The sequence below is a fragment of the Triticum urartu genome, chromosome 2A (assembly GCF_056163025.1).
Source record: "Triticum urartu cultivar PI428250 chromosome 2A, HENAU_Tu73, whole genome shotgun sequence".
In the NCBI taxonomy this organism is placed as follows: Eukaryota; Viridiplantae; Streptophyta; class Magnoliopsida; order Poales; family Poaceae; genus Triticum; species Triticum urartu.
This window is the reverse complement of record NC_141874.1, coordinates 570,706,441-570,730,976: the sequence shown is the minus strand read 5'-3', so window position 1 is coordinate 570,730,976 and position 24,536 is coordinate 570,706,441. Positions and strand designations below refer to the sequence as shown.

Here is a 24,536-nt window from a genome sequence, read left to right as displayed (position 1 = left end):
TTTGTATCCATTTCTACGACAAGTTTTTCCGAACAGAAAGAATACTGCTTAGGTCGGTCACTGCCAATGCCAGTGTGTAGTATGTACTTGGTCTCAGACCTAACATTCGTGGAAATCTTCTAAACGGCATGCCGGCAACGTGCTGCAAAAAGACGCCGGAGAAAAGGGTCTGAGAAGTAGGCTGCAGCTACACTTCTCTGTGAACCTGAAGCGCAAAGCGACAGGGTAGCCAACTTGCTTGGGGCCAAGACGACGGTAGAGCTCGGACAATTCACACTGCTAATGCGTGTGTTACCATTTTGCACCGCCCTCCCTCGCTCAGTTTGTATTTGCCTAAACCATGACCATACACGCTCGATGTCAACTGATTTTTTTTTGAAGGAAACAAGGCCAAACTTTATTAATCAACCATAATGCCTGCGACAATAGAAATAGACTCATAAGCAAGCCATACATGACGCCCTACTTCTAAAGACTCATTATGATTTGGAGGGAGTATGCTATACTTAGCAATGTTGTGAGTTTCAAAACTGTTATTCCATCAATTGTGAACAAAAGAGCAACCCCCGAATGATCCAGCTCGATGCATTTTTTTCTTTCTAGAATTAACGATATCAGATGTTAGTGTGCAGGGGCTGAACCAGCCCAAATTGTGAGCTGGGGCAATACATTGACTTTTACATTAAAAATATAGTGAAGTCCTTGGCGACTGTTTTCTTCCATTCGAACAAGCCACCGTTGTGCCGTTGTAAACCTCTCCAACATCGGAGCCAGCCTAAGTTTATTGGTTCGCTTTGCAAATTGCACTATTTTAGTCCAATATGCTTTTGCACCAAACTCTGTAGGTGTATACATCTTATAGTACTCTCTCTATTTGATGTTCCCTCCGTCTGAAAATTTTGTCATCAAAATGGATAAAAAGAGATGTATATAGAACTAAATTACATCTAGATACATCATCTTTTATCCATTTTGATGACAAGTATTTCCGGACGGAGAGAGTATATATATATGTATGCTATAAAAATTATACTATTGAAAACTCCTTTTAAATATGAATTTGACAGTATACTTCATGTGACATATATCTCTTACATTATTAATATTATCGATGGTCAAATGTAAAACTCAAAATACGTATTAGGACACACACACACACACACACACATATATATATGTCAATATTTAAAAGGAGTTTTCAATAGTATAATTTTTATAGCATACATTTCATCTATTGTTGATCATATCGATGGTCAAATCAAATCTTGACATACTTGACATATGTATTAGGCCAATGTGTTTGGATGGAGGGCATACCACTATGCATTGCATATCCATGATCTATTACAAAAAGAAAGGATTGAACAAAATAAATGCATTCCAATGCAGGCTGACTGCCTGACTACAAGAAAGATGTAAAACTCGGGGACTTTCCAACATTTCCTCCAACAAAGAGGAAGGAGGTCAAAACAAATCCCGAAACGCATAAATAAACCGGAGGCGCACCCGCTTTCCTCCCGTCCGTCACGGCCACCTCCCCGTCCACGGCTCCACCTCCGCGCTCACACCTCCCTTCCCTGCCCCCTCCCGCCCGCCCAAACCCGAGATCTCGCAACGCCACCCGCCGTCCCGCCCACGCAAGCACTCGCGCGCCTGCCGGGAGCGTTGCCGAAGCAACCCGGCGGCGCCGAGCCCAGCGGACAGGGCCAGATTCCCGGTGCTCCGGCGGGGCTAGATCTGTGAGATCCCGCCCGCCGATCCCAACTCCCCCGAGGTACAGTCGAAGGCACGAGTTCTTCTGATATCTTCATTGTCCTCCTCATTTCTGCGATGCTGGAACTTGTTTAGTGTACCTTGTGATCCAGTGGTGTAGGTAGGTAGCAGCACGCGGTTGCTCTGCACCTGATAATGACTTAGTAGCTATGCTGCATGTTTTTTTAGGAGTTTTGTGATCTGTCATGGGTTAGCTAGCTAGTTTCTCATGGGGGATCATATCGGGCTTTGGAAGTTAGTACGTGTTTTTATGTTCACGGCCAGTCGGCCATGCTATTTTTGTTAAATTTCATTTCTGCTCTGATATACGTGAATCTGCGGAATGTTGTGAATTTCGACGGAAAGACTAACTAATATCACCTCTGTTCCGAATTATAAGGCGTTTTGAATATTTCAATATGGACTACATACGGACTGAAATGAGTGAACAAACACACTAAAACATGTCTACATGCATCCGATTCAAACAAATGTTACTCCCTCCGATCCATATTACTTTTCGATTAAATGGTTGTATCTAGACGTATTTCAATGCTAGGTACATCCATTTGAGCGACAAGTAATATGGATTGGAGGGAGTAGAACTTATAAGTTGGAACGGAGGGAGTACTAGTTACTCGGTTTGCAGTGATTAGTTTGCTCATTTTGATTTTTTTGTCTTGGACACAGGTGTGCGCAGGGAATCCTTACATGTCACGGCTATAGAGTGATATATATCTCTTGCTGGTGCTGTTTGTGGTGCTGCTGGTCCTGGTTGGTTTGAGAAGATGCAGAGGAATGGGGTGATGGAATGCAGTGTCTGCCACTCCAAGGTGGTGGCGGGGACCCCCAGGAGCATATCAAGGGCATACGACAAGCACAAGAGCAAGATATCATCCAAACAGCGCGTGCTCACCTTCCTTCTTGTGTCCGGGGACTGCGTCTTGGTCGGCCTTCAGGTATTTCATTTTCAATATGATAGTTAACTTCATATCCAATCAACACCTGTTTGGATGGGATTGAATGCGTCATATTTTCACTGGAAAATGTAACATGATAATGGGAATCCAAATCCATGTTATGTGCTTCTTCTGATAGAGCATGGTTATGTCTTCTAGTAATTTAAGTTTGCTTGTGCTCTCAATTTGCCGGAGATTTTTTTTTCTGAATTTCCCAAACACGGGTACCATCCGCGGACTTCATGCTATAGTGTTGTCATAAGATTCAGTTGTTGTTTTCCCTTAAAAATGCATTATCATCAATTTGCCAAAGAGATATATTGGCAGATCCGGTAGCGTTCCACCTAGAGTAAATAGTAAATCGGCTAATGGCTACCTGTACATTTTTAATGTGGAGTTCGTACAAACATGTAGTCAATCTGTAGCGTGTATCTGATTGCAGACAATTTGCAATTGTGCTAATAACTAACTTTGCTCTGCAGCCTATCCTAGTCTTTATGTGCAAGGTTGATGGGAAATTTCAGTTCAGTCCCATCAGTGTTAACTTTTTGACGGAAGTTACAAAAGTTTTCTTTGCTATGATAATGCTAATAATTGAGGTTAGTTCTTGTCGGCCTATATCCTTTCCTTACTTGTTATTTGTGTTTCAGTCCTTGTATCTGTATCTGTATACTATCCTGCTATGAACTATCAACTTTTTAGTGCATCGTTGTCAATACTGGCAATGGTAATCAAAGTGTTGTAGAAACTACAATTTTATTTTTTATTAGACCGGCAGTAATGAATTTATGCATGTGTGTGTTCTATTGCGTTGAAGGTGTTACCCCCCTAATGTTGTTGCTTTTCTATTTGACAGTCTAGAAAACAGAAGGTTGGGGAGAAGTCACTTCTGTCAGTTTCGACCTTTGTACAGGTGATTTATCTTTTAGAACATAGAATGCCTTGTACTCTTTTGTTACTGTGCTCAACATGCACAAAATAATTGATGTTACTTCTGCTTCTAATGTTAAACCGCATGTAGAATGTTTCTATTTGTTTTCAATTCCTGGGAACAATTGGTGCTCATCTCTTTTGTTGTTTTTATGCCCAACCGACTTGCTTTCAGTTTTCATGTATCTTATTTATTTATTATAGCTCTGTACCTAGTATGGTAACTAACTGTTTCACCTGTCAATTCCTTTCTTGTATAGGCAGCCCGTAACAATGTACTCTTAGCTATTCCCGCTCTACTATATGCCATCAACAACTACTTAAAGTTTATCATGCAGGTAAATGTTCATTGAACTGGCTGAACTTCCATTCTTCTGTGCAATGTACTCGTATTTTCTCCAGTAAATATTTTGGCACTCCTGATATTTACAAAACCTACAGTTATTTTGATGTAGTTTATCAATTTACATGTACGAGACGATGCATCTTTGATAATTATGTTACAGTGTAATTAAGTCTGTCACGTCTCGAGAAGGAAATTCATTATCACCTTCATTTGGAAGGATCAAACCATACATTTTAATTAATGAATTCAAAAATTCACTTCAAATTTAATATTCAGCCAGCTGGATTCATATCAGTTCTGTTAGTAACTTGTATCAACCAAACAGCAGGATTTTCTTAGTACCAACTTGTACTCTTGTCCTTCGAGGATTTTCTGATAGTTCTTTTAGTTCTGCCTTCTATTTTTCTTTCCTTGTCAGACAAAGGATTACGCTAAAGGCAGAAATCAAAGCCATCATAGTAGGAGTACAGATGATGAACAAATCCTAATTTTCTCATCTACCCATTTTTTTGAATTTTTTCTTGAGTTTGGACATGGAGCCTTTGCTGCATTTATATTATTATATATTAAATCAATGCACACCATGCAATATTTTCTGCTGTACCTTTTGGTATTCCATATGACATTGGTTTTAGTTACAACTATTATTATTTTTTAAATGGCTGGGTGCATCCTAGATGCAGAGGCCGGAAGTGATTCTTCTGTCATGTAAAGTATCTTATTATACTTCGGATGCAGTTATACTTCAACCCCTCGACTGTGAAGATGCTAAGCAACCTGAAGGTACTCATTTTTCATGTATTACCATGTTCTCGAGCTTAGCCATGCAGTGTCTGTGAATACGTGCTTACATCTGTTTGGAAAATGCAAAACTGTTAATATCATACTCGTTTCTACACAATCCAGGTACTCGTCATAGCTGTACTCCTAAAGTTTATAATGCGAAGGAAATTCTCTATAATTCAGGTGAGGCTGGCATTGCAACTATCTATATATCTTTACTAAACTACAGTTGTATACCGATTCATGCTGTTGTGTTCACCTGATAATTTCTCTTCTTTAGGTGTTTCTTAAATAGAAAAGGCATTAATGGCTTAGGATGAATACATTTGATTTATTTCCATTTAATAATCTGTTTGAAATTTTCAAGTCATTAGGCAAGTTGAACTTCTTTTGTCAAAGTTCTGTTCTCCCCCTTTGTTTCCTATATTTCTCATGACCTCTGTAGTACTAATATAAATCAGTTGCTACCAGTGATGGTTGCCATTTTCAGCCGCAATCCTGAATTGGCTAAAAATGAACCAGGGTTAATACTGCAACTTCAAATTAATCAAATATAGGAAGAACTAATGCACACAAGTATGTGTTCTGCAAACGCTGTAATTCAAATGCTTTCAGCAATATTGATAAATAACCCCATTTTTTCTGATAAATATTAGTGGGAAGCCCTTGCCCTGCTGCTTATTGGAATCAGCGTGAATCAACTACGCTCAATGCCTGAGGGCACCAAAACTTTTGGTCTTCCAGTCACCGCAATTGCATACATATACACACTAATATTTGTAAGTTTCTACTGAACTGTTTGATCTTTATATTTATCTTTTTTGTGTTGCTTCAGATGACTAAACCATTATTGGATCCAGAGTTCATGCATGTATATATATGTATGTGAAATTGTAGGTTACTGTCCCATCGTTTGCCTCTGTCTACAACGAGTATGCATTAAAAAGTCAGTTCGACACAAACATCTATCTTCAGGTAATTCCGACTAAGGATTGTCTTCCAGCTCTTTCAAATAGTAATAGTCCATGTGCATAATGCCGTACTATGTTCTCTGCCTAAAAACAATAAGCGAACATCCTTATCATGTCATTTTTATGCTTACCAGTTTGGTCCACTTGCATTCAACTGTTTAACATAATATGCACTTGCCCAATTCCCACTTTCCTCTGTTTTTTATTCCTTCCATTCATCCTAACTGTTTAACATAATATGCAGAATGTGTTTCTGTATGGTTATGGTGCAATTTTCAATCTCCTTGGTATCCTAGGAACCGTCATATTTCAAGGTAACCATCTTATGTGAAAAGTGAAAACTTGCTTTCATTGGCAACAAATAAGGGTGTTATTCATTGAGACTGTTGTACTATGAAGGTCTATATGTGTGCGGCTAGGAGAATAGGATTCCATACAACACTTGCTGAGTAATTTTTAGGTTTTACAAACTACATAGGTGTGGTACACAAGCTGGGGTTTCTGTTTTACCTGCGAGGTTACAAAGCAGGCAAATAGAATGGCTGTTTAGTTATTGATATGTTGATCAAAATGTTGTGCTGCGAACTATGGTCTATGTGGTTTGAGCATCATTAGGATCTTGCAGAAATATCCTAATTTAGAAAGTCTGGAACTTAAGCCATGTGCTATTGCACATTGTTGTTAACTTACTACATATTTGGACACCAAGGAGTCATTTCATGAATGCCCCATGGCGTCTTGTGTCTTCTTGTGACTATTGGCTATTGCAGCATTAGCTATGTATAATTTAAACTTGGCCCATGTGTTGCAGGGCCAGAGAGTTTTGATATCCTTCGAGGGCATTCAAGGGCCACTTTTTTCCTCATTTGTAACAATGCTGCGCAAGGAATTCTCTCTTCATTCTTCTTTAAATATGCAGGTAAAGGATGATCGCTATTTCATTCTCTTATACTCCCTCCATCCCAAAATAAGTGTCTCAACTTTATACTAACTTTAGTACAAAGTTGTACTAAGTTTGAGACACTTATTTTGGGACGGAGGGAGTACCATATTATTTTTACCTGCCCTTGGCCCTTCGTTCTGAAATCTGCTTTCATAATCTCATATTTCCATCTGATTAACTGAGATCATACTGCAGACACAATTTTGAAGAAGTACTCATCAACAGTGGCCACAATTTTTACTGGTCTAGCATCTGCTGCATTTTTGGGACATACCCTGACTATTAACTTTCTATTAGGCATCTCAATAGTGTTTATCTCAATGCACCAGGTGATTGTTGTTTCTTATTCTTTAGCTTGTTGTGCCAAGTTGGTCCTGACTCTCAACTGAACTTATATAAGAGCTATTTCTGTTCAGTTTTTCTCGCCATTAGCCAAAGTCAAAGATGACAAACCAGCTGGAACTTTAGAGTTGGGAGATGCACAGAAACATAGGTGAATATTTCTCTTGCCTTGTTTTTCTATTCTATATTAATGTTAATATGAAATGAAAGCGTCAACTAGCAACCTTCAAATTTCTAATATCTGGGAGTTGCAGTTGAAGTTCTTGTCTAGTTTCTTCGACATGGTGCTATATTCATACATTAATAAACTGTTTTATTGATTCTCTCTGTTATATTGATGAGCATATTAACTGGTGATGGCATGCATTTGTGTTGTTTAGAAATATTTCCGAACATCTAATCTGATAAAATAAAATCTTCTTGGCAGGTCATCCGATTCTTCTTTTGTAAATATGACTGCTGGTGCTGCTGATGATGTAAGTGCTACATTGTTTGAGTAAATAAAATCTGGGATAACATTCTTCTGTTATATTGACTTATTTCCTATGCTTTTCATTATCTCAGGCAAGCCACATTAGCGATGATAGAAAACCATTGTTGCCAATCTAACACTATATTTGAGGTGAGTCTCATACTTTTGTTTTTCATCTCGAGATAAGTTACTGTTTTACTTTGTAAATCATGCTGTCGCAAAGTTCTGAACCTTGAATACGATAGTGTGGAACTGTTCATTTATGTTGGCACACCACTTCGATTGTTTGTCAGACAAAACAACCAATTTGCTGCATCTAGAGTTTAGCCATTGCAATCAGTGTTTTACAGCTTTGCTTACATCGTCAACATGTAGCTATCGTGGTTGGCATCTGTCACGGCAGCCAGTATAGGAAAAGAGTTCAGGGCTGTAACAAGTATTACCTGAACATCCGTTATCCATGGGCCGAACGTAACCTAAAGTGATCCCACCGGCTTACAGCAACCTAATAATTTGTTTTGTTTGGCAACAGAAATAACTTACTTTTGTTTTATTAATTGGTGTTATTTATATTTAGCACACGTAACTACAAATCCTTAACATATGAGGCACCTCATTCTCAAGAGTTTTGATGAGCTTGTTCCCCTTTCGTTATGCAGGTAGGTATAGAAGAAAATTCTTTTTGCCGCGAACCACAAATATTTGTAGCATGGTAGATTAAACCAAATGCTCTTGTAAACTGTAAAAGGAAAAGAAATATTTATATGTAAGAGGCCATCCTATTCTTTCTTTCTTTTTTGACCCCCAACTTTTTTGGGGGCGACAAATGAGGGGGTGGTACACATTACTTATTCCATACAAATTCACTGATTATATACGATAGTTTTTCTCATGCGCCTTTTGGCTAAACTGGTGTGCTCAATGTTGTATCAACGGTATATCCATATGTACTCGCCATTATTAAATGCTGCATGTCAGATTTCCCTGACGAGCTCAGCGCTCTGTTTATTATGTGCCCACAAATATTTCTTGACGCAAAAACAGAAGAAGAAAAAATAGTACCCCTATCATCTACTCTCTCCGTTCCTAAATATTTATCTTTCTAGATATTTCAACAAGTGACTACATATGGAGCAAAATGAGTGAATCTACACTCTAAAATATGTCTATATGCATCCGTATGTGGTAGTCCGTTTGAAATGTCTAGAAAGACAAATATTTAGGAACGGAGGAAGTATGCTTGTGCGTGTGTTCAAGAAATGAGCATGAATAAATAGAATGCTTCTGTCGACGGGCTACAGGGTTTTCTCGCATGGCAAGAACTGCTACTCAAACATGGCTTGCAAGCTTACGAAGTTCAGATAGCACATAACTTCCAAAAAAGTTACAGTAGTACTAGTACAGGCAACGGCATGCACGGTGATTCGCAGGAAGAACACCCGGCAACGGCAGCAACTTCTCCCCACACGTACACCGGCACGCGCACATCGTCACAAACATCAGACCACGCCCTGCTGGTCCCGCACGACGGCGTAGTTGATCACGCGGGCGATGGTGCCCATGGACGGCCGGTAGGTTGGGTCATACTGGAGGCACTGCACTGCGATCCTCCCTAGCTGCAAGGGACACCAACCAAATTTTGCAGGGTTTGTTACATTGGGCGATGGATTCAGGTACACAAATGCGAGATGAAACCGTGTGGAGAGACCTTGAGCGCTCCGGTGGCAGGGTACTTGTCGCCGAGCCTCGGGTCGATGCATTCCTGAGCTCTGTCTTCAGTCAGCAGCGGAGATGCCTGCAGGTGCATCGGTAGGAGCAGGAGGCCCATCAAACTTTGTTTGAGAACGGAATGGAAAACGCAAATGTGTTTGCCACGGTAACTTAATTCTGTCTTGTTTAGAAGCTAGTTGGATCCTTTGAGAATGTTCTGCATGGGTGGTAATTGCATTGTTCTTTTTTTTAGTACTAGTAAAACTTGTCAATTCTAGTTAGAAGCTATGCAAAGGAAAAAGAACAAGAGATTAACTTGAACTGATGTTATAGTTTGTTTGTTAGATCAGAAAGAAGAAAAAATGATTAGTCTGCATCAACCATCAAGTGTCTGTTAAACCTTTTCACCAATTGATTATTGGCAATTTCTTAGCTTGGCAAACGGGCAGGATGATTATGGGACTGAGAAGCATTGCTCACCCAGTTGACTAGGCTGCGCTGGCCCTGCGGCAACGTCCGATCCAGCGGCTTCCTGCCCGTCAACAGCTCCAGGAGAACTATGCCGAAGCTGTACACGTCGCTCTTGTCCGTCATCTGACCGCTCATCGCGTACCTGAGTGCCCAGTCAAATCAGCATTCAGTTTTTCATCAGAAACCAAGCAAATTAAGCAATGGACACGTTCGTCAAATTCGAATACGTGGGCTAGTAATAACAATCAATTAACAAGGACGCCGGCAGCGAGATGAGATGATGTAGGGTTAAGGCACGTACTCCGGCGCCTGGTAGCCGAAGGAGCCGAGCGTGTGCGTGGAGCGGTTGAGTCGCGCCATGTCGGCGGCCTGGCTGAACATGTTGTAGTCGGCGATCTTGGCCCTCATGCCGTCGAAGAGCAGCACGTTGGTGGAGCGCACGTCCTTGTGGACCACCGGCGGCGACGCCTTCTCGTGCAGGTACTCCAGCCCCCTCGCCGCGTCCAGCGCGATCTGCACCCGGTGCGCCCAGCTCAGCACCGGCCTCTCCCCCACCTCCTCCCGCGCCCCCACGCCCTCCCTCGGCCCTGCCATCCATGGCGTCGCGTGTCAGACAGTCAGTGCATAGCTCGAGGTCGATAATGGCGTGGGCTTTTGCAGGTCGTGCGTGCGTACCGTGCAGGGCGTCGTGGAGGGTGCCCATGGTGGCGAACTCGTAGACGAGCACGCGGAGGTCGCCGCTTATGGTGAAGCCGAGCAGGCGGACGAAGCTCTCATGCCGCAGCCTGGACGCCACGGCCAGCTGCCGGCGGAAGACGTCGTTGGAGGCGTGCTTGGACGCCTTCTCCAGCTTCTTCACCACGGCGAGCCTCGCGCTCCGCAGCGTCACCTTGTACACCTTGGCGTACGACCCCTCCCCGATCAGCTTCTCCCTGTCGAAGGAGCCGGTCAGTTCGTTCACCTCCCGGAGCGCCACCGCCGGCACCTCGATGGCGCCCGGCTCCTCCTCCGCCGCCGGAGCGGCGCCGCGCGATCGTTTCCGCTTCGCTGGACACGACGGAAACAGAATTATATACTCCTACTTGGGAGACAGATGGAGCAGCTGAAGAACTCTGGATGACTGGATCACTTATTACCGGGCTCCATCGGGTAGGAGTGGAGATCCTCGGGCGCCTTCCTCCCGACGCAGGACAGGCAACCGAGGTTGCCGCCGTCGGCGAACAGGCTCTTGACGCTCTCCCACCACCTCATCGCCGGCCGGCGGCACACACCGCAGAAGAAAGAGAAAGGGCTAGCGCCGGTGCAACTTTGAAGAAAGCTTGAGGCGACTGACTGATTGAGTGACTAGTTGTTGTTGTTGTCGTCGTCGTCGTCGTCTAGTCTTGTATCGCAGGGAATCTATCGACACCGAGCTGCTGAAATTTTCCTGCCTACCGGCCTGTGGACGATATGGCTGCAGCCTGCAGGGAAGCTTACGGCGACATGGGCGGGAAGTAGTGGACGAAGTTCTGAGACTGGGAAGCGATCGAGCAGGCAGGTGATATGTGGTCCAGTCGCTGGGAATAGCGTGACATCTCGCCGCGGACTTCCTTGCGTGAGGGGGCCCCGCCCGGGGAACGTACTGGTAGTACGAGGCAGTTGGACCGAGTCTCGGCTGTAGCAGCTTTCATGCGCCCCCGACGCCAACGGCCAACGCCATGTTCGCTTAGAGCATCTACGCCCGCGGTTAGCAAATCTGGTTGCTTAAACTTGCGCGGACGCGTCTAAATAGTAACCGGGCACGTCTCATATGTTTGCTCCTACAGAAACGTCTTTTATATCCGAAACCTCAAAAACCTATGCAACCCCATGCAACGCTACGTACACGGCGAAGACGCTTAATCCATCCTCCATAGTTTATCGCCGGACAAAATGATCAAAGTTCATCGGTGGACAATGTCAATTCATACTACAAATTTATAAAAACATTAATAAAACATGGATAAACGGAGAAGGGCGGAGGAAATCACCGTTTCCTCACCGCACCCTTCCCCTTGCGGTCGCCGGCGCTGCTCTACCCCTCCGTGTACGCGTCAACATGCGGCAGCGCATCGTCATCCGAGTAGAAGCTGGAGCCGTCCGTCGGGTCAAAGTTGTCGGAGCACCTTTGTCCTGACAGCCTCCGAACCAGATGGTCCTGTTCCCTCTCATGCCAGGCCGTCTTCACCTTGGCCGCCGCCCCCTTGGATGCCTCACGCTCCGATAACTAGATTGCAAGCCAGAGTATGTTGCCATTTTGCAACGGAGCCGCCACACATCCATCTTCGCCGTCGTGAGAGAGTGGCACACAAGAAGTGCGACCTCGGGATCCACCGACGTGCTCGCGCATTCCCTCCGCGCGGCAAGCACCTCCCTCGCCGCCGCCCTCTTCCTCGCCTATTGGCGCTCTGCCCGTGCCTTAGATTTGGGCGTCCTCATCCGCGCCGGCGTCGGCGCAGGCATGAGGTCCCACCGGTGCCCAGGTACCCCTTCCAGAGCAGATTCATCCTGCGGTGGACGGCGCTGTACCTGGAAGGCCGAGGAAGCAGTGTGGAGCGGCCGGAGCTGTCCGACCGTCGGGGCGGCTCGACGACGTCGTCGGGGTTGCGTCGATGGGCAACGGGCGCCGCAGAACCGGAGCTGTCACCGTCTTGTTTGAGCAGCGACTGCCTCATAGCAATGCGGAGGGCGACCTCCTCCGCATCGCCGGGCTCTGCATTGCGCAACGGGCTCGACCAGTTGTAGAACCCGCTTGATCTGCCACCAGAGGTGACACTGCTGGCGGTGCTGGCTAGAGAGAGAGAGAGAGAGAGAGAGAGAGAGAGAGAGAGAGAGAGAGAGAGAGTTCGGGCGAGGGTGGGCCAGGCCGATGTGGCAGGCGTGCCCAGACCACCCTAGATTTAGGCTGGATATGAGATATTTGTGGGGGGCGAGGGTGGGCTAGGCTGACGTGCCTGGCGTGCACGGACCGACCCATATTCGTCATAAATTTGGACTAGATACGAGAGGTGCCGGACAGCGCGGCCGTTTGGAGCTGATTTGAGACACTCGGATGAGTTTAGTTTTTTTGACCGGTCAATGACCGATCCGTCCCATCCGAGTGTTTGAGACGGGTCTGAAGCGTCCGACAATAAATATTTTAAAGTATCTCCAACAGTCGCGTGATATAAACTTTGCGGTGGAAAAATACTGTTTTTTATGTGAGCGCAGCTGATCCGGACGCTTCAACGAAGGTGCAAAAAACACGCGTGCGGCATAAGTGATTCAACATGCGGAACGAAACGGCATCGCGTGCCGCTTATTTCATGCGCCCGATTCCTGGCTACCGGCCTGTGGACGACATCGCTGCAAGAAAGCTTACGACGACATGGGCGGGAAGTAGTGGACGAAGTTCCGAGACTGGGAAACGATCGAGCAGGCAGGTGATATGTAGTCCAGTCGCTGGGATTAGCGTGACATCTCGCCGCAGACTTCCTCTCGTGCGGGGACCCGCCCGGTGGACGTACGAGCAGTACACGGCCGTTGGACCGAGTCTCCGCTGCAGTAGCTAGCTAGCTTCATGCACCCCAACGCCAACGGCCAACGCCACGGTGGCTAGGCTAGCTCGGTCACACCACTGACCGGATCGGAAGGTGGCGCACGGTCGCCGGTGTCGCTGTTGCCGGTCGGGCTTTGTTATCCGACTTTCATGAGGATATATCTGGACGCGTTTGAAATGGTAATATATAGTGAGTGAGGCGTCGCTGTTGCGTGAGGTTGCGGCGGCGTTGCACGTCGAGTTCCGGTGTGCGCACGAGGGACGTCCGGGCGCGGTGGGCGACCGGCCAGAGATGCTCCGGCCGCACGGCTCGGCTCGGCTTGCCGTACCGTCAGACCCGGCCGCACCTCAGGCACAGCCGCACTGCAGGTTGAACCAGTCCCCTCTATCTGTCTCTGCCGCGGCGGTGTCATCGCCTCCCGTGCCGACAGCAGTTGCTTAGAGCATCTTGAGTCCTTGGCTCCTAGACGGCTCGAAAAATCGCCGCTTAAGGTGAACCGATGGTAAAATCGGCCTGAAGCGGTTGAGTTTCTAACCGACGCCTCAGGGTCGGCCACATACGCTTGTTTTTATTTTTTTTGAACGTTTATTTGACTAAAATTCGGCGAATGGGACAAATATTCGATGAAATAGTGCATTATTTTGGCGAACTGAAATAATTTTTTACATAGATAAAAGATTTAAAAAAATAAACGCGACTACAGGCTGAATAAGGCGCTGAGAGAGGCGAAGTCGCTGCCGTTGCCGCCGCTGCCGCCGTTGTCCTCGTCGTTCTTCTCCTCCTTCATGCGTCCGCCCCTACTGGACCCCTGGCGGACCGGTGGTGGCAGCGCGTCATCCTCGCTGTCGTCCCTCGTTGTTCGCTGTTCTTGACGCCCCCACCACCGGCTCCTCGTTGGTGGACGCTAGTCACTGCGCCTACCGGCGCTGGAAGTACGCCGCCCACGACGCATGATTGTCGGCGCCGTACTGCGGGAGAGCGCGCTGCTCCTCCGTCAGCGACGCCCGCATGCGGTCGACCTCGGCGGTGAAGAGGTCGGGACGCGCGTCGACGTCGGGCACCGGGGGAATGGGGACTCCACCGGCGCTGAGTCTTCACCCCGTTGGCCCGGCGCGCATGTCCGATGGTGCCGGAATGTTCGCCTCGAAGAAGAGATAAGCCTCCCACTCGTGGAGCGAGCGGCGGCTGAAGCCGTTGGCCGCCACCCCATCGCCAGGGAACCGCTCGTCCATCGGATGGGCTTGGGGAGAGAGGGGAGGGGAGGAACGTCGCCGGCGGCTGCGCCCGGGGAGAGAGGCAAAGCTCGGCGGCGGCTGTGGGTGGGTGCGGCCAGAGGCGAGGGGAGGCCTTGCTTTTATAACCGTGCGCCATGTGTACGCGTGGCGGGAAGGGAGGCGTCGCCGCGCCGCCCGTGAGGAATCAATGGCAAGGCTAAAAGGCGGCAGCCTTGCCATTGATTCCCCGCGAGAAACCAAGGCGTTGTGAGGACGACGAGGCGAGTGTCGCTGACTCGGCGGGCCCGCAGCTCTTTCGCGCCAAAACCACTCGCCCCAGAGCCCCCCAGCGCGCCGGGTTTGGCCTGGGTCCGCCGCGCCAGTTTCGGCCCAAACCGACGAAAAACGGGCTCCTGGACGTGACTGGGCCAATTTTTGGACGACGGCGCGGAAAAATCGCCTAGGAGGGCTGTTGAGGGCGTGGCTGGAGATGCTCTTAGGCGTGACCCGGCGCCCGGCGGTCACTTCCAACCGTGGCCTGCTCGCGTTTGTGTTTTGACCAAAACCCATGTTTGAACTAGTACTCCTTCCGTTTCATAATACAGTGCATTTTTTTTAAATTAAACCTCACAAACTTTGACTAAATTTGTGAATAAAAATATAGAGCATAATTGGTTTGCTACCAATATTTGTCTTGCCAAATGTTGGCATTGGCAAATATTGGCAATACCAAGACCTGCCAATTATTGGTAACTTTATGTGAAATAGACAAAACAACTTGTAGACAACCAAGTAGTTGCCCCTCGAGGCGAACCAATTTTTGGCAGCAAACCAATTATACTCATATACATCTAGAATGCCAAACATGACGCCCCTCCAGGCGACCATGGGGCGAAACCTTACGCCCAGCCGCCATCACCTCCCCCCTCCTCCCGCCCCTCGTCGCCCTCGAGGCTGCCGCCGGCAAAGCTTGTCGTCGCTGGTGAAGGGGGCGGCGGGGATATGCTACCTCCCGTCCCCTTGTGTGGTGGTAGGAGGAAGACCGCCGTTCTGGGCGTCGACCGATCTTAGTGCCGCCGGATCGGATCTGGCACGCAGCGACCGCGGGCCATGTGTGGCGATTCGGCGGCCTTCTCCCGCGCGTGGCGGCCCCGTACTCCTCTAACAATGGAGACCCATGATCTGGCGATGATCCGGTTGCGTGGAGCGGCGGGATCCCGGTGACGAGCGCGAGCTGACGTTGATAGCGGAGGCGCGACTGCTCCACGACGGGTGCGTACATGAGCACCGATCTAGCGCGGCCTAGATGGGCTTGGGCGGGTGACGACTCTCGTTCGTGACTCCAGGCTGGTGCGGTGGTGCCTGACGGCGCCGGTTGCTAGGCACCGTGGTGGTGCCGGTGCCTGGCCTGGCGGCAGCAGGCTGGATCGCGGCGACGTGAGGGCCTGCTGTTGTGATGATAAAGGTGGCGGTCTGCGTGCTCTTCTCGCATCACGACAATGGCTGCAAGATCGGTCCTCCTTGATTTGGCCATCGATGTGTTACGGAACGGTCGGTGGAGATTTTGCCCAGGATATCTGGATCGGGTGCCGTGTCATGACTTTCAGGGTGAAAACCTAAGGTCTGGCCTTCATTGGTTGTGCCTGACGATTGCCTTGTTGAAGGAATTGTTTTGAGAGTGCGGACTTTCTCGAGGGTAAAAACCTAAAATCTTGGATCGGGCAACGACGGCGCTTGTGCACTATTTCCTTCCTGGAGGCGTTGCTTTTGGAGACTTTTATGTTTTCCGAGTGTTGTATTTGGTGGTGGTATGAGTGCTGCTATTGAGAGGAGTTGATCGTCGTGGCGGGTCCTTTATTTCCCCCCTTTCTTTTTATTTTCTCCTTTGTTTGTGTGCATTCTTAATGTCTTGGCAACATCTCGTAGGTGCAGAGGCCGGATGTAATTGATATCTTCACGATATTAATATGTCCCATTTTCAAAAAAAGTAAAAATAAATAAATTTGGTCAAAGTCTATGAAGTTTGACTTTTCCAAAGAATATACACACACTGAGAGGTGGAGGTCGGAGTTTTTTTAAGATGAGAGGCGAAATCTTAAGCACAATTTTTTGATGCAAATCAAAACAGTCAATACACACTAACAATGCACAACACAAATGAAAAACCAAATATACTAAAAATGTAGACATGTTTCAACAGAAAAACAACCTAAAACATACGATAAAAGAAGATTTCAATGGCATCTAGAAGACCCAGGAAATGGCAGTGCCCTACCCCCCTTTCTAAAAATCTTCCTTAATTTTAACAAGATCAAACTTTTGAAGATCACTCGCTCAATGTAACACACCATCAAGTCATTAAACCAACCATCGGATATCTTGCTGCACAACTCAATCTTGATGATTTTCATTGATGAGAAGGCCCTTTCAATTGTTTTCATTGCTACCGGTAGTAGCAATGCCAACTCAATGAGGCGATAAACACTAGGAAACATGACATGCCTTTTAAGTTCAACCATCTCTACCAATATCATGACAAGCTCTAAAGTCTTCAATTCTTCTCATATGGATAATGGATAAATCAAGGTTATCTTCTATATGTTCACGTTCATAATGAGAGAAATCATCATGATAAATCTTTGTGAGTCTAGCAAGCTTATTCAGATTGAACCTAGAAAGGGAGTTTCTTGGGTCAAGACAAGAGAAGTTCTGGAGTAGCTATGAAGATACCTCATTAAAACGATGATCAAACTATGTGGTGATGGAGTCTATACCAGCATAGAAGGTGTCCACATGAAAAAATGATCACCCGTGACATTATTTCGTCCACCTTTTCTTGATTTCCCCCACTTTGTAAAGATGTCACCCATACTTGATATTGGAATGTCGTTTCTGGTGCAAAAGGCTTTGACATCTTCCAAGAGTGGCTCCCAAACATTTAATTGGATTCAGGTTGTTGTTAATAATAGCTACAAAATTTTAGAGACATGAGAGATATACCCCTTCCTCCCTTTTCCTTTGGATTTGATGGTCCCTTTCCCTTCTTTTCCATCTTATATGGCCGCCGGAGCCTGGAGCTCTGTTGCTCAGATGCTGTCTCCCATTGTAGACCTGCATTAGTTGGAACATGGAGCCACTGCTGTAGCTTGCTCTCGTCGCTCTCTAAGCTCCCAGCCTGCCACTTCCCTCTAAGCCCCTAGCCCGCCGCTGCCCTCTAAGCCCGCCTGGTTCTCATGACCTGCCTAGCCGCCGCTGCTGCCGCGCTAGCTGCTTAGGGTTGCGTTGTGTGACTCAGGTCTGGAACTGGGTGGAGCTGGTCGCGTGCGTGCCCATCGGTGCTCGATGGAATCGAACATGGATGGTCGATCTCGACCTGTTCATGGCCCAACAGCTGGATATGTCGGCTCATCAGGCCAGCGAACTCTTTCCTTTCATCATCTTCTGGTTGCGGTCAAACGAGACAACGATACCAATCGACTCATCGATATATGCATAGGTATAATTTTTTTGCCCAGAAACAAGGTATGGCGGCTTCCATACCATGTCCACCAGAGGCCACCGCCAACCCACCATGTTATGGAACGAAGGGAGTATATGACACGCCTACCGACCTGATGATACGTCTCTAACGTCTCTATAATTTTTAATTGTTCTATGCTATTATAATATCAATCTTGGATGTTTATTATGTAATTATGTGCAAATATATATCATTTTTGGGACTAACCTATTAACCTAGTACCCAGTGCCAGTTGCTAGTTTTTTTGCTTGTTTTGGCTTTTTAGAAAATCATTACCATAAGGAGTCCAAATGCTACAAAATTTTTGATGATTTTTTCTAGACCAGAAGGGACCCTAGAAGCTTCGTGAGAAGACGTGAAGTGCCATGAAGCAGCGACAAGCCTGCCAGGCGTGCCCAGGGGGGCGTCCCTAGGCTTGTGGGCTCCCCGTGGCACTTCCTGGCCTAATTCCAGCTCTATAAATACCAAAATATTCCCAATATATCAGAGAGCCACCCAAAATACTTTTTCCGCCACCGCAAGTTTCTGTTCTTCGGCGATCCCATTTGGAGCCTTTTCCGGTACTCTGCCGCAGGGGGAATCGATCATGGAGGGCTTCTACATCACCCTTGCCGCCCTTCCGATGATGTGTGGGTAGTTTACCACGGACCCACGGGTCCATAGCTAGTAGATAGATTGCTTCTTCTCTCTCTTTGATCTTCAATACATTGTTCTCCTTGATGTTCTTGGAGATCTATTCGATGTAATCCTTTTTTGTGGTGTGTTTGTTGGGATCCCATGAATTGTGAGTTTATGATTAGATTATTCATGAATATTATTTGAGTCTTCTCTGAATTCTTATATGTATGATTGTTATAGCTTTGTATTTCTCTCCAATCTATTAATTTGGTTTGGCCAACTAGATTGATTTATCTTGCAATAGGAGAGGTGCTTTGTGATGGGTTCGATCTTGCGTTGCTCAATCCCTATGACAGAAGGAGACATGATACATACTTGTATCGTTGCCATTAAGGAGAAAAAGATGGGGTTTGTTCATATTGATTGAGTTTACATTGTCTACATCATGTCATCTTGCTTAAGGCGTTACTCCGTTCTTTATGAACTTAATAATCTAAATGCATGCCGGATAGTGGTCGGTGTGTGGAGTAATAGTAGTAGATGCAGGCAGGAGTCGGTCTACTTGTCTCAGACGTGATGCCTATATACATGATCATTGCCTTGAATATGTTCATATTTATTCGCTTTTTTTTCAATTGCCCAATAGTAATTTGTTTACCCACCGTATGCTATGTTCAAGAGAGAAGCCTCTAGTGAAAACCCTGGCCCCCGTGTCTATCTGCATCATATATTAATATCCAAAAATACCTTGCTGCAATTCATTCACCTTTATTTTATTTTTTGTTTTTTTTTATCTATCTATCACTACGAGATTGTATCCTTGAAATTAACTGCCAAGGGATTGACAACCCCTTGTTTGTGTTGGGTGCAAGTATTTGTTATTTTGTGTGTAGGTGTTGTTCACGAGGTGTTGCGTGGTTCTCCTACTAGATTGATAACCTTGGTTCTTAATTGAGGGTAATACTTATCTCTACTGTATGCATCATCCCCTCCTCTTCGAGGAAATCCCAACGCAGCTCACAAGTAGCAGGAATAATTTCTAGCGTCGTTGCCAGGGATACATCACCAACATCTACCAAGTACCATCACATAAACTTTCATCTCTTTCCATTTACTTTATTTGCCAGTTGCCTCTCATTTTAATCTACCCCACTTCTAAAATGTTTTCACAAAAATACAAAAATATTTTCCGTTTTCCCTTTTGCGTGTTTGTTTGTTTAAGTTGTGTGACTTTTCCAATACTAAGAATAATGATTTTATTAGTACTCCAATTGATCCTCCCGCCACTAGTGCGGAGTCACGTGATATTAATGCCGCTTTGCTAAATCTTGTTATGAAAGAACAATTTTCTGGTAATCCTAATGAAGATGTTGCATCCCATCTCAACACTTTCGTTGAATTGTGTGATATGAAAAATAAAAAAGATGTGGATAATGACATTGTCAAATTAAAATTATTCCCGTTCTCACTACGAGATTGTGCTAAAACTGGGTTTTCATCTTTGCCACGAAATAATATTGATTCTTGGGATAAGTGTAGAGATGCTTTTATTGCCAAGTATCCCCCCTCGAAAATTATTTCTCTTGGAAATGAAATAATGAATTTTAAGCAACTTGAGAATGAACATGTTGCCCAATTTTGGGAGAGCATGAAATTAATGATAAGAAATTTCCCTACTCGAGGTTTAAGTTTATGGATGATCATACAAAAAATTTATGCGGGTTTGAACTTTGTTTCTAGAAATCTTTTAGATTCTGTCGCGGGAGGTACCTTTATGGAAATCACATTAGGATAAGCTACAAATTGCTTGATAATATTATGGAAAATTATTCACAATGGCACACTGAAAAAACTCCTACTAGTAAAAAAGTGAATATCGTTGAAGAAATTAGTGCTTTGAGTGATAAAGTAGATGCGCTTATGAAAATGGTTGCTAGTTAGGGTGCTCATATTTATCCTAATGATGTGCCATTGTATACTTTAATTGAGCAAAATAATGATCACGTAGATGTGAATTTTCTCTCATGAAACAATCTCAATAGTAATGCTTAGAGGTAATTTTGATCCTAGGCCATTCCCTGGAAATTCCTCTAACAATTATGGCAATTCCTATGGTAATAATAATAATAGGATGACATGTGATCTCAAAAGTAATATTAAATAACTTATTAATTCTCAAAAAGTTTTCAATACTATGATATTGAGTAAAGTTGATGATATGGCTAGGAACATGGATAGAATTGTGCATGATGTGGACAATCTCAAAACTGAAATCTTGCCACCCAAGGTTGATATTAATGATTCTATTAAAGCTCTCTATGTTTCCATTGATGAAAGTAAAGAAAGAACTGCTAGGTTGAGGGCGAAGCGAGAATTCCTAGAAAAAGCGATTCCGCCTGGTTTTTATCGTAATCATGATGAAGATATTAAAATGGTTGGTGTTTCATAGATTGAATCTTTGTTTAGCAGTATAAAACTTGATGAAAAGGGGACTGAAGATGAGTCAACTTTAGCTAGAAGGCATCCCCATTGTTCGGATGGTGATGATCTTAATGAAAAAAAGTTGAAAAAATGGGTTTGGAGAGGTCAAAACTTTAAATAGTGATTGCCCACTACTTTGGATTTCAAAGACTTTAATTATGATAGTTGTTATTTAATTGAGTTTATTTCCTTGTTGCAATCCATTTTTAATTCACCCAATGCTTACGAACAAAATAAGGCTTTTAATAAACATATTGTAGAAGCTATGATGAAAACTTTAGAAGGAAAGCTAGAATTAGACGTTTCAATACCTAGGAAATTATATGATGAGTGGGAACCTACTATTAAAGTTAAAAATAAAAATTATGAGTGCAATTCTTTATGTGATTTGGGCGGTAGCGTTTCCACCATATCAAAATCTTTATGTGATGTGCTAGGTTTTACCAATATGAATAAATGTTCTCTTAATCTGCACTTAGCGGACTCCACTATTAAGAAACATTTGGGTAGAATAAATGATGTTCTTATTCTTGCAAATAGAAATTATGTGCCCCTTGATTTCATTGTACTTGATATTGATTGCAATCCGTCTTGTCCCATAATACTTGGTAGACCGTTCTTACGTACCATAGGTGCTATTATTGATATGAAAGAAAGGAATATAAGATTTCAATTTTCACTAAAGTGTATGGAACACTTACCTAGAAAGAAAATTCAAGCAACCATATGAATCTATTATGGGGGCCACCTATGGAATTAATTTTAAAGATGACAACACTTGAGACTATGCATTACGCCTAGCTACATGCGTAAAACAATAACGCTAGTTGGGAGGCAACCCAATCTTTATCTTTATTTTTCTTGTTTTCTCTTCTTCTGATTTTTCATGTGCACACAGTTATTCTACTGTTATGGTTGTTTTTGTGTGTTTTAATTAGTGTTTGTGGCAAGTAAAGCCTTTGGGGTGATTTGGATGATAGTTGATTGATTTTGTGAAAATTAGAAAGTTTTGCACCTAGTAGCAGAATTGTTTAAATTCACAGGAACATGATTTTGATATGATTTTTTTACACATGATTTATATAAAAATTTCCCATTCTACCCTATTTTTTTAGTTTTTGGAGTTACAGAAGTATAGTCATTATTCAGATTACTACAGTCTGTTCTATTTTTGATAGATTCTATTTTCATTGCATTGTTTGATTGTTTTGATGAATCTATGGATTGTATTGGGGGGTATAAGCCATGGTGAAGTTAGAATATAGTAGGTATTAATCAATAAAAATATGAATGGGTTTACATAGTACCTAAAGTTTGTGATTTGGTTGCTATACTAATGGATCTCACGAAGGTTTTTATTGAGTTTTGTGTGCTGAAGTTTTCAAGTTTTGAGTGAGATCACGATGGATGAAGGAATAATGAGTGGAAAGACCCTAAGCTTGGGGATGCTCATGGCACTCCAAGGTAATATCTAAGGACACCCAAGCATCTAAGCTTGGGGATGCCCCCAATTGTATCCCCTCTTTCGTCTACCAACCATAGGTAAAATTACTTGGAGCTATATTTTTATTCATCACATGATATGAGTTTTGCTTGGAGCGTCATGTATTATATGAGTCTTTTCATTATTTTCTTCTTAGTTTGCCACAATCATCTTTGCTGGACATACCTTTTTGAGAGGGACACGCAATATTCGTGATTTGTTAGAATAGTCCATGTGCTTCACTTATATCTTTTGAGCTAGGCAGTTGCTCTAGTGCTTCACTTATATTTTTTAGAGCACGGCGGTGGTTATATTTTAAAGCAATGGTTGCACTCTCATGTTTCACTTATATTATTTTGAGAGTTAGATAAATAGTAATGGCAATTTGCATGGGTTATGAATTTGGTCCTAATATGATAGGTATTCAAGTGGGATATAATTAAAACTTTCATGTAGATCATTGAATATGATAAGTTTTGCGATATAAAGATGGTAATATGTGGGAGGTACTAGTGATTGTGGTTTAGTAATAATATTGGTGTTAACATTTGTGATTCCCTAAGCATGCATGTATGGTCTCTCGTTATGCTAAGAAGTTGGAGCATGATTTATTATTGATTGTCTTCCTTGTGAGTGGTGGTTGGGGACGAGCGATGGTATTTTCCTACCAACCTATACACCTAGGGGCATGCATAGTAGTACTTTGCTTCGAGGGCTAATAAACTTTCACAATAAGTATGTGAGTTCTTTATGACTAATGTGAGTCCATGGATTATACGCACTCTCACCTTTCCGCAATTTGCTAGCTGACGTAGCTTGAATATGCGCTGGTATTTCCCCAAAGAGGAAGGGATGATGCAACATATCTACGACAAGTATTTCCCTCAGTTATGGAACCAAGGTTATCAATCCAGTAGGAGAACCAAGCAACACTATGTAAACAGTACCTGCACACAAAGAACAAATTCTTGCAACCCAACGCTTAAGAGGGGTTGTCAATCCCTCCTTGGTAAAAAGATAGATTAAATCGTCTGAATTTGGATAAATAGATCTGAATAAAACACGAAATAAAATAAGTAAAGAAAAAGTGCAGCAAGGTATTTTTGGGTTTTTGGAATAATAGATCTTAAAATAGTATGATGAAAGATAGACCCGGGGGCCGTAGATTTCACTAGTGGCTTCTCTTGAGAAAATAGCATACGGTGGGTAAACAAATTACTATTGGGCAATTGATAGAAGATCAAATAATTATGACGATATCCAAGGCAATGATCGTGTATATAGGCATCACGTCCAAGATTAGTAGACCGAAATGATTATGCATCTAGTACTATTACTCCACATATCGACCGCTATCCAACATGCATCTAGTGTATTAAGTTCATGGAGAAACAGAGTAATGCAATAAGAACGATGACATGATGTAGACAAGATATATTCATGAAGGAATAGACCCCGTCTTGTTATCCTTAAAAGCAATGATACATGCGTGCCTCGCTACCCCTTCTGTCACTGGGTGAGGACACCGCAAGATTGAACCCATCACAAAGCACATTTTCCCATTGCAAGAAAAATCAATCTAGTTGGCCTAACTAAACCAAAGATTCAGAGAAGAAATACGAGGCTATAACAATCATTCATATAAGAGGTCAAATAAACTCAACTAATATTCATGGATAGATCTGATCATAAACTCGAACTTCATCGGATCCCAACAAACACACCGCAAAAAGTCAATACATCAAATGGATCTCCAAGAACATCGAGGAGAATATTGTATTGAGAATCAAAAAGAGAGAAGAAGCCATCTAGCTACTGCCTACAGACCCGTAGGTCTATGGTGAACTACTCACGCATCATCGGAGGAGCACCAATGAGGATGATGAACCCCTCCGTGATCGTGTTCCCCTTCAGCGGAGTGCCAGAATAAGGCTCTAGATTGGATCACATGGTTCTTGAACTTGCGGCGGCTGGAATTGTTTTT

The 24,536-nt window shown here is 44.2% G+C and overlaps 2 protein-coding genes across 3 annotated transcripts; one reads left to right on the top strand and one right to left on the bottom strand.

Annotated features, from left to right (window-relative positions):
* The first annotated feature begins 1,563 nt into the window (after positions 1-1,563).
* On the top strand, positions 1,564-9,615 carry LOC125538813 (CMP-sialic acid transporter 4). Of its 2 annotated transcripts, none has more exons than XM_087544395.1 (16): positions 1,564-1,774; positions 2,443-2,711; positions 3,194-3,310; positions 3,568-3,624; positions 3,902-3,979; positions 4,726-4,770; positions 4,894-4,953; positions 5,427-5,549; positions 5,668-5,745; positions 5,986-6,055; positions 6,553-6,660; positions 6,880-7,013; positions 7,101-7,177; positions 7,454-7,502; positions 7,591-7,648; positions 9,172-9,615. In XM_087544395.1, exons 2-15 carry the CDS (start codon positions 2,541-2,543, stop codon positions 7,633-7,635), a joined length of 1,212 nt encoding a protein of 403 aa, XP_087400521.1. In that variant the 5' UTR covers positions 1,564-1,774; positions 2,443-2,540; the 3' UTR covers positions 7,636-7,648; positions 9,172-9,615. The 2 variants fall into 2 exon arrangements, with proteins under 2 accessions (XP_087400521.1, XP_048558067.1); XM_048702110.2 differs by lacking the exon at positions 9,172-9,615 and adding an exon at positions 8,158-8,486.
* On the bottom strand, positions 8,748-11,204 carry LOC125538814 (protein CYTOSOLIC ABA RECEPTOR KINASE 9). The gene is made up of 6 exons (XM_048702111.2): positions 10,816-11,204; positions 10,355-10,726; positions 9,981-10,266; positions 9,689-9,821; positions 9,207-9,293; positions 8,748-9,114 (listed from the first exon to the last, which is right to left on the bottom strand). Exons 1-6 carry the CDS (start codon positions 10,928-10,930, stop codon positions 8,998-9,000), a joined length of 1,110 nt encoding a protein of 369 aa, XP_048558068.2. The 5' UTR covers positions 10,931-11,204; the 3' UTR covers positions 8,748-8,997.
* Between the last annotated feature and the right edge of the window lie 13,332 nt (positions 11,205-24,536).

What these genes read in the sequence shown, in the direction of transcription:
- LOC125538813 (XM_087544395.1), top strand. Translation starts at nt 2,541, where the DNA reads ATGCAGAGGAATGGGGTGATGGAATGCAGTGTCTGCCACTCCAAGGTG. An exon ending in ACACAAACATCTATCTTCAG is followed by an intron (nt 5,746 to 5,985) that starts GTAATTCCGACT and finishes CATAATATGCAG; the next exon opens with AATGTGTTTCTGTATGGTTA. An exon ending in AGGAACCGTCATATTTCAAG is followed by an intron (nt 6,056 to 6,552) that starts GTAACCATCTTA and finishes CATGTGTTGCAG; the next exon opens with GGCCAGAGAGTTTTGATATC.
- LOC125538814 (XM_048702111.2), bottom strand. Translation starts at nt 10,930, where the DNA reads ATGAGGTGGTGGGAGAGCGTCAAGAGCCTGTTCGCCGACGGCGGCAAC. An exon ending in CTCCTACCCGATGGAGCCCG is followed by an intron (nt 10,727 to 10,815) that starts GTAATAAGTGAT and finishes CGTCGTGTCCAG; the next exon opens with CGAAGCGGAAACGATCGCGC. An exon ending in CTGCCACCGGAGCGCTCAAG is followed by an intron (nt 9,115 to 9,206) that starts GTCTCTCCACAC and finishes TGTCCCTTGCAG; the next exon opens with CTAGGGAGGATCGCAGTGCA.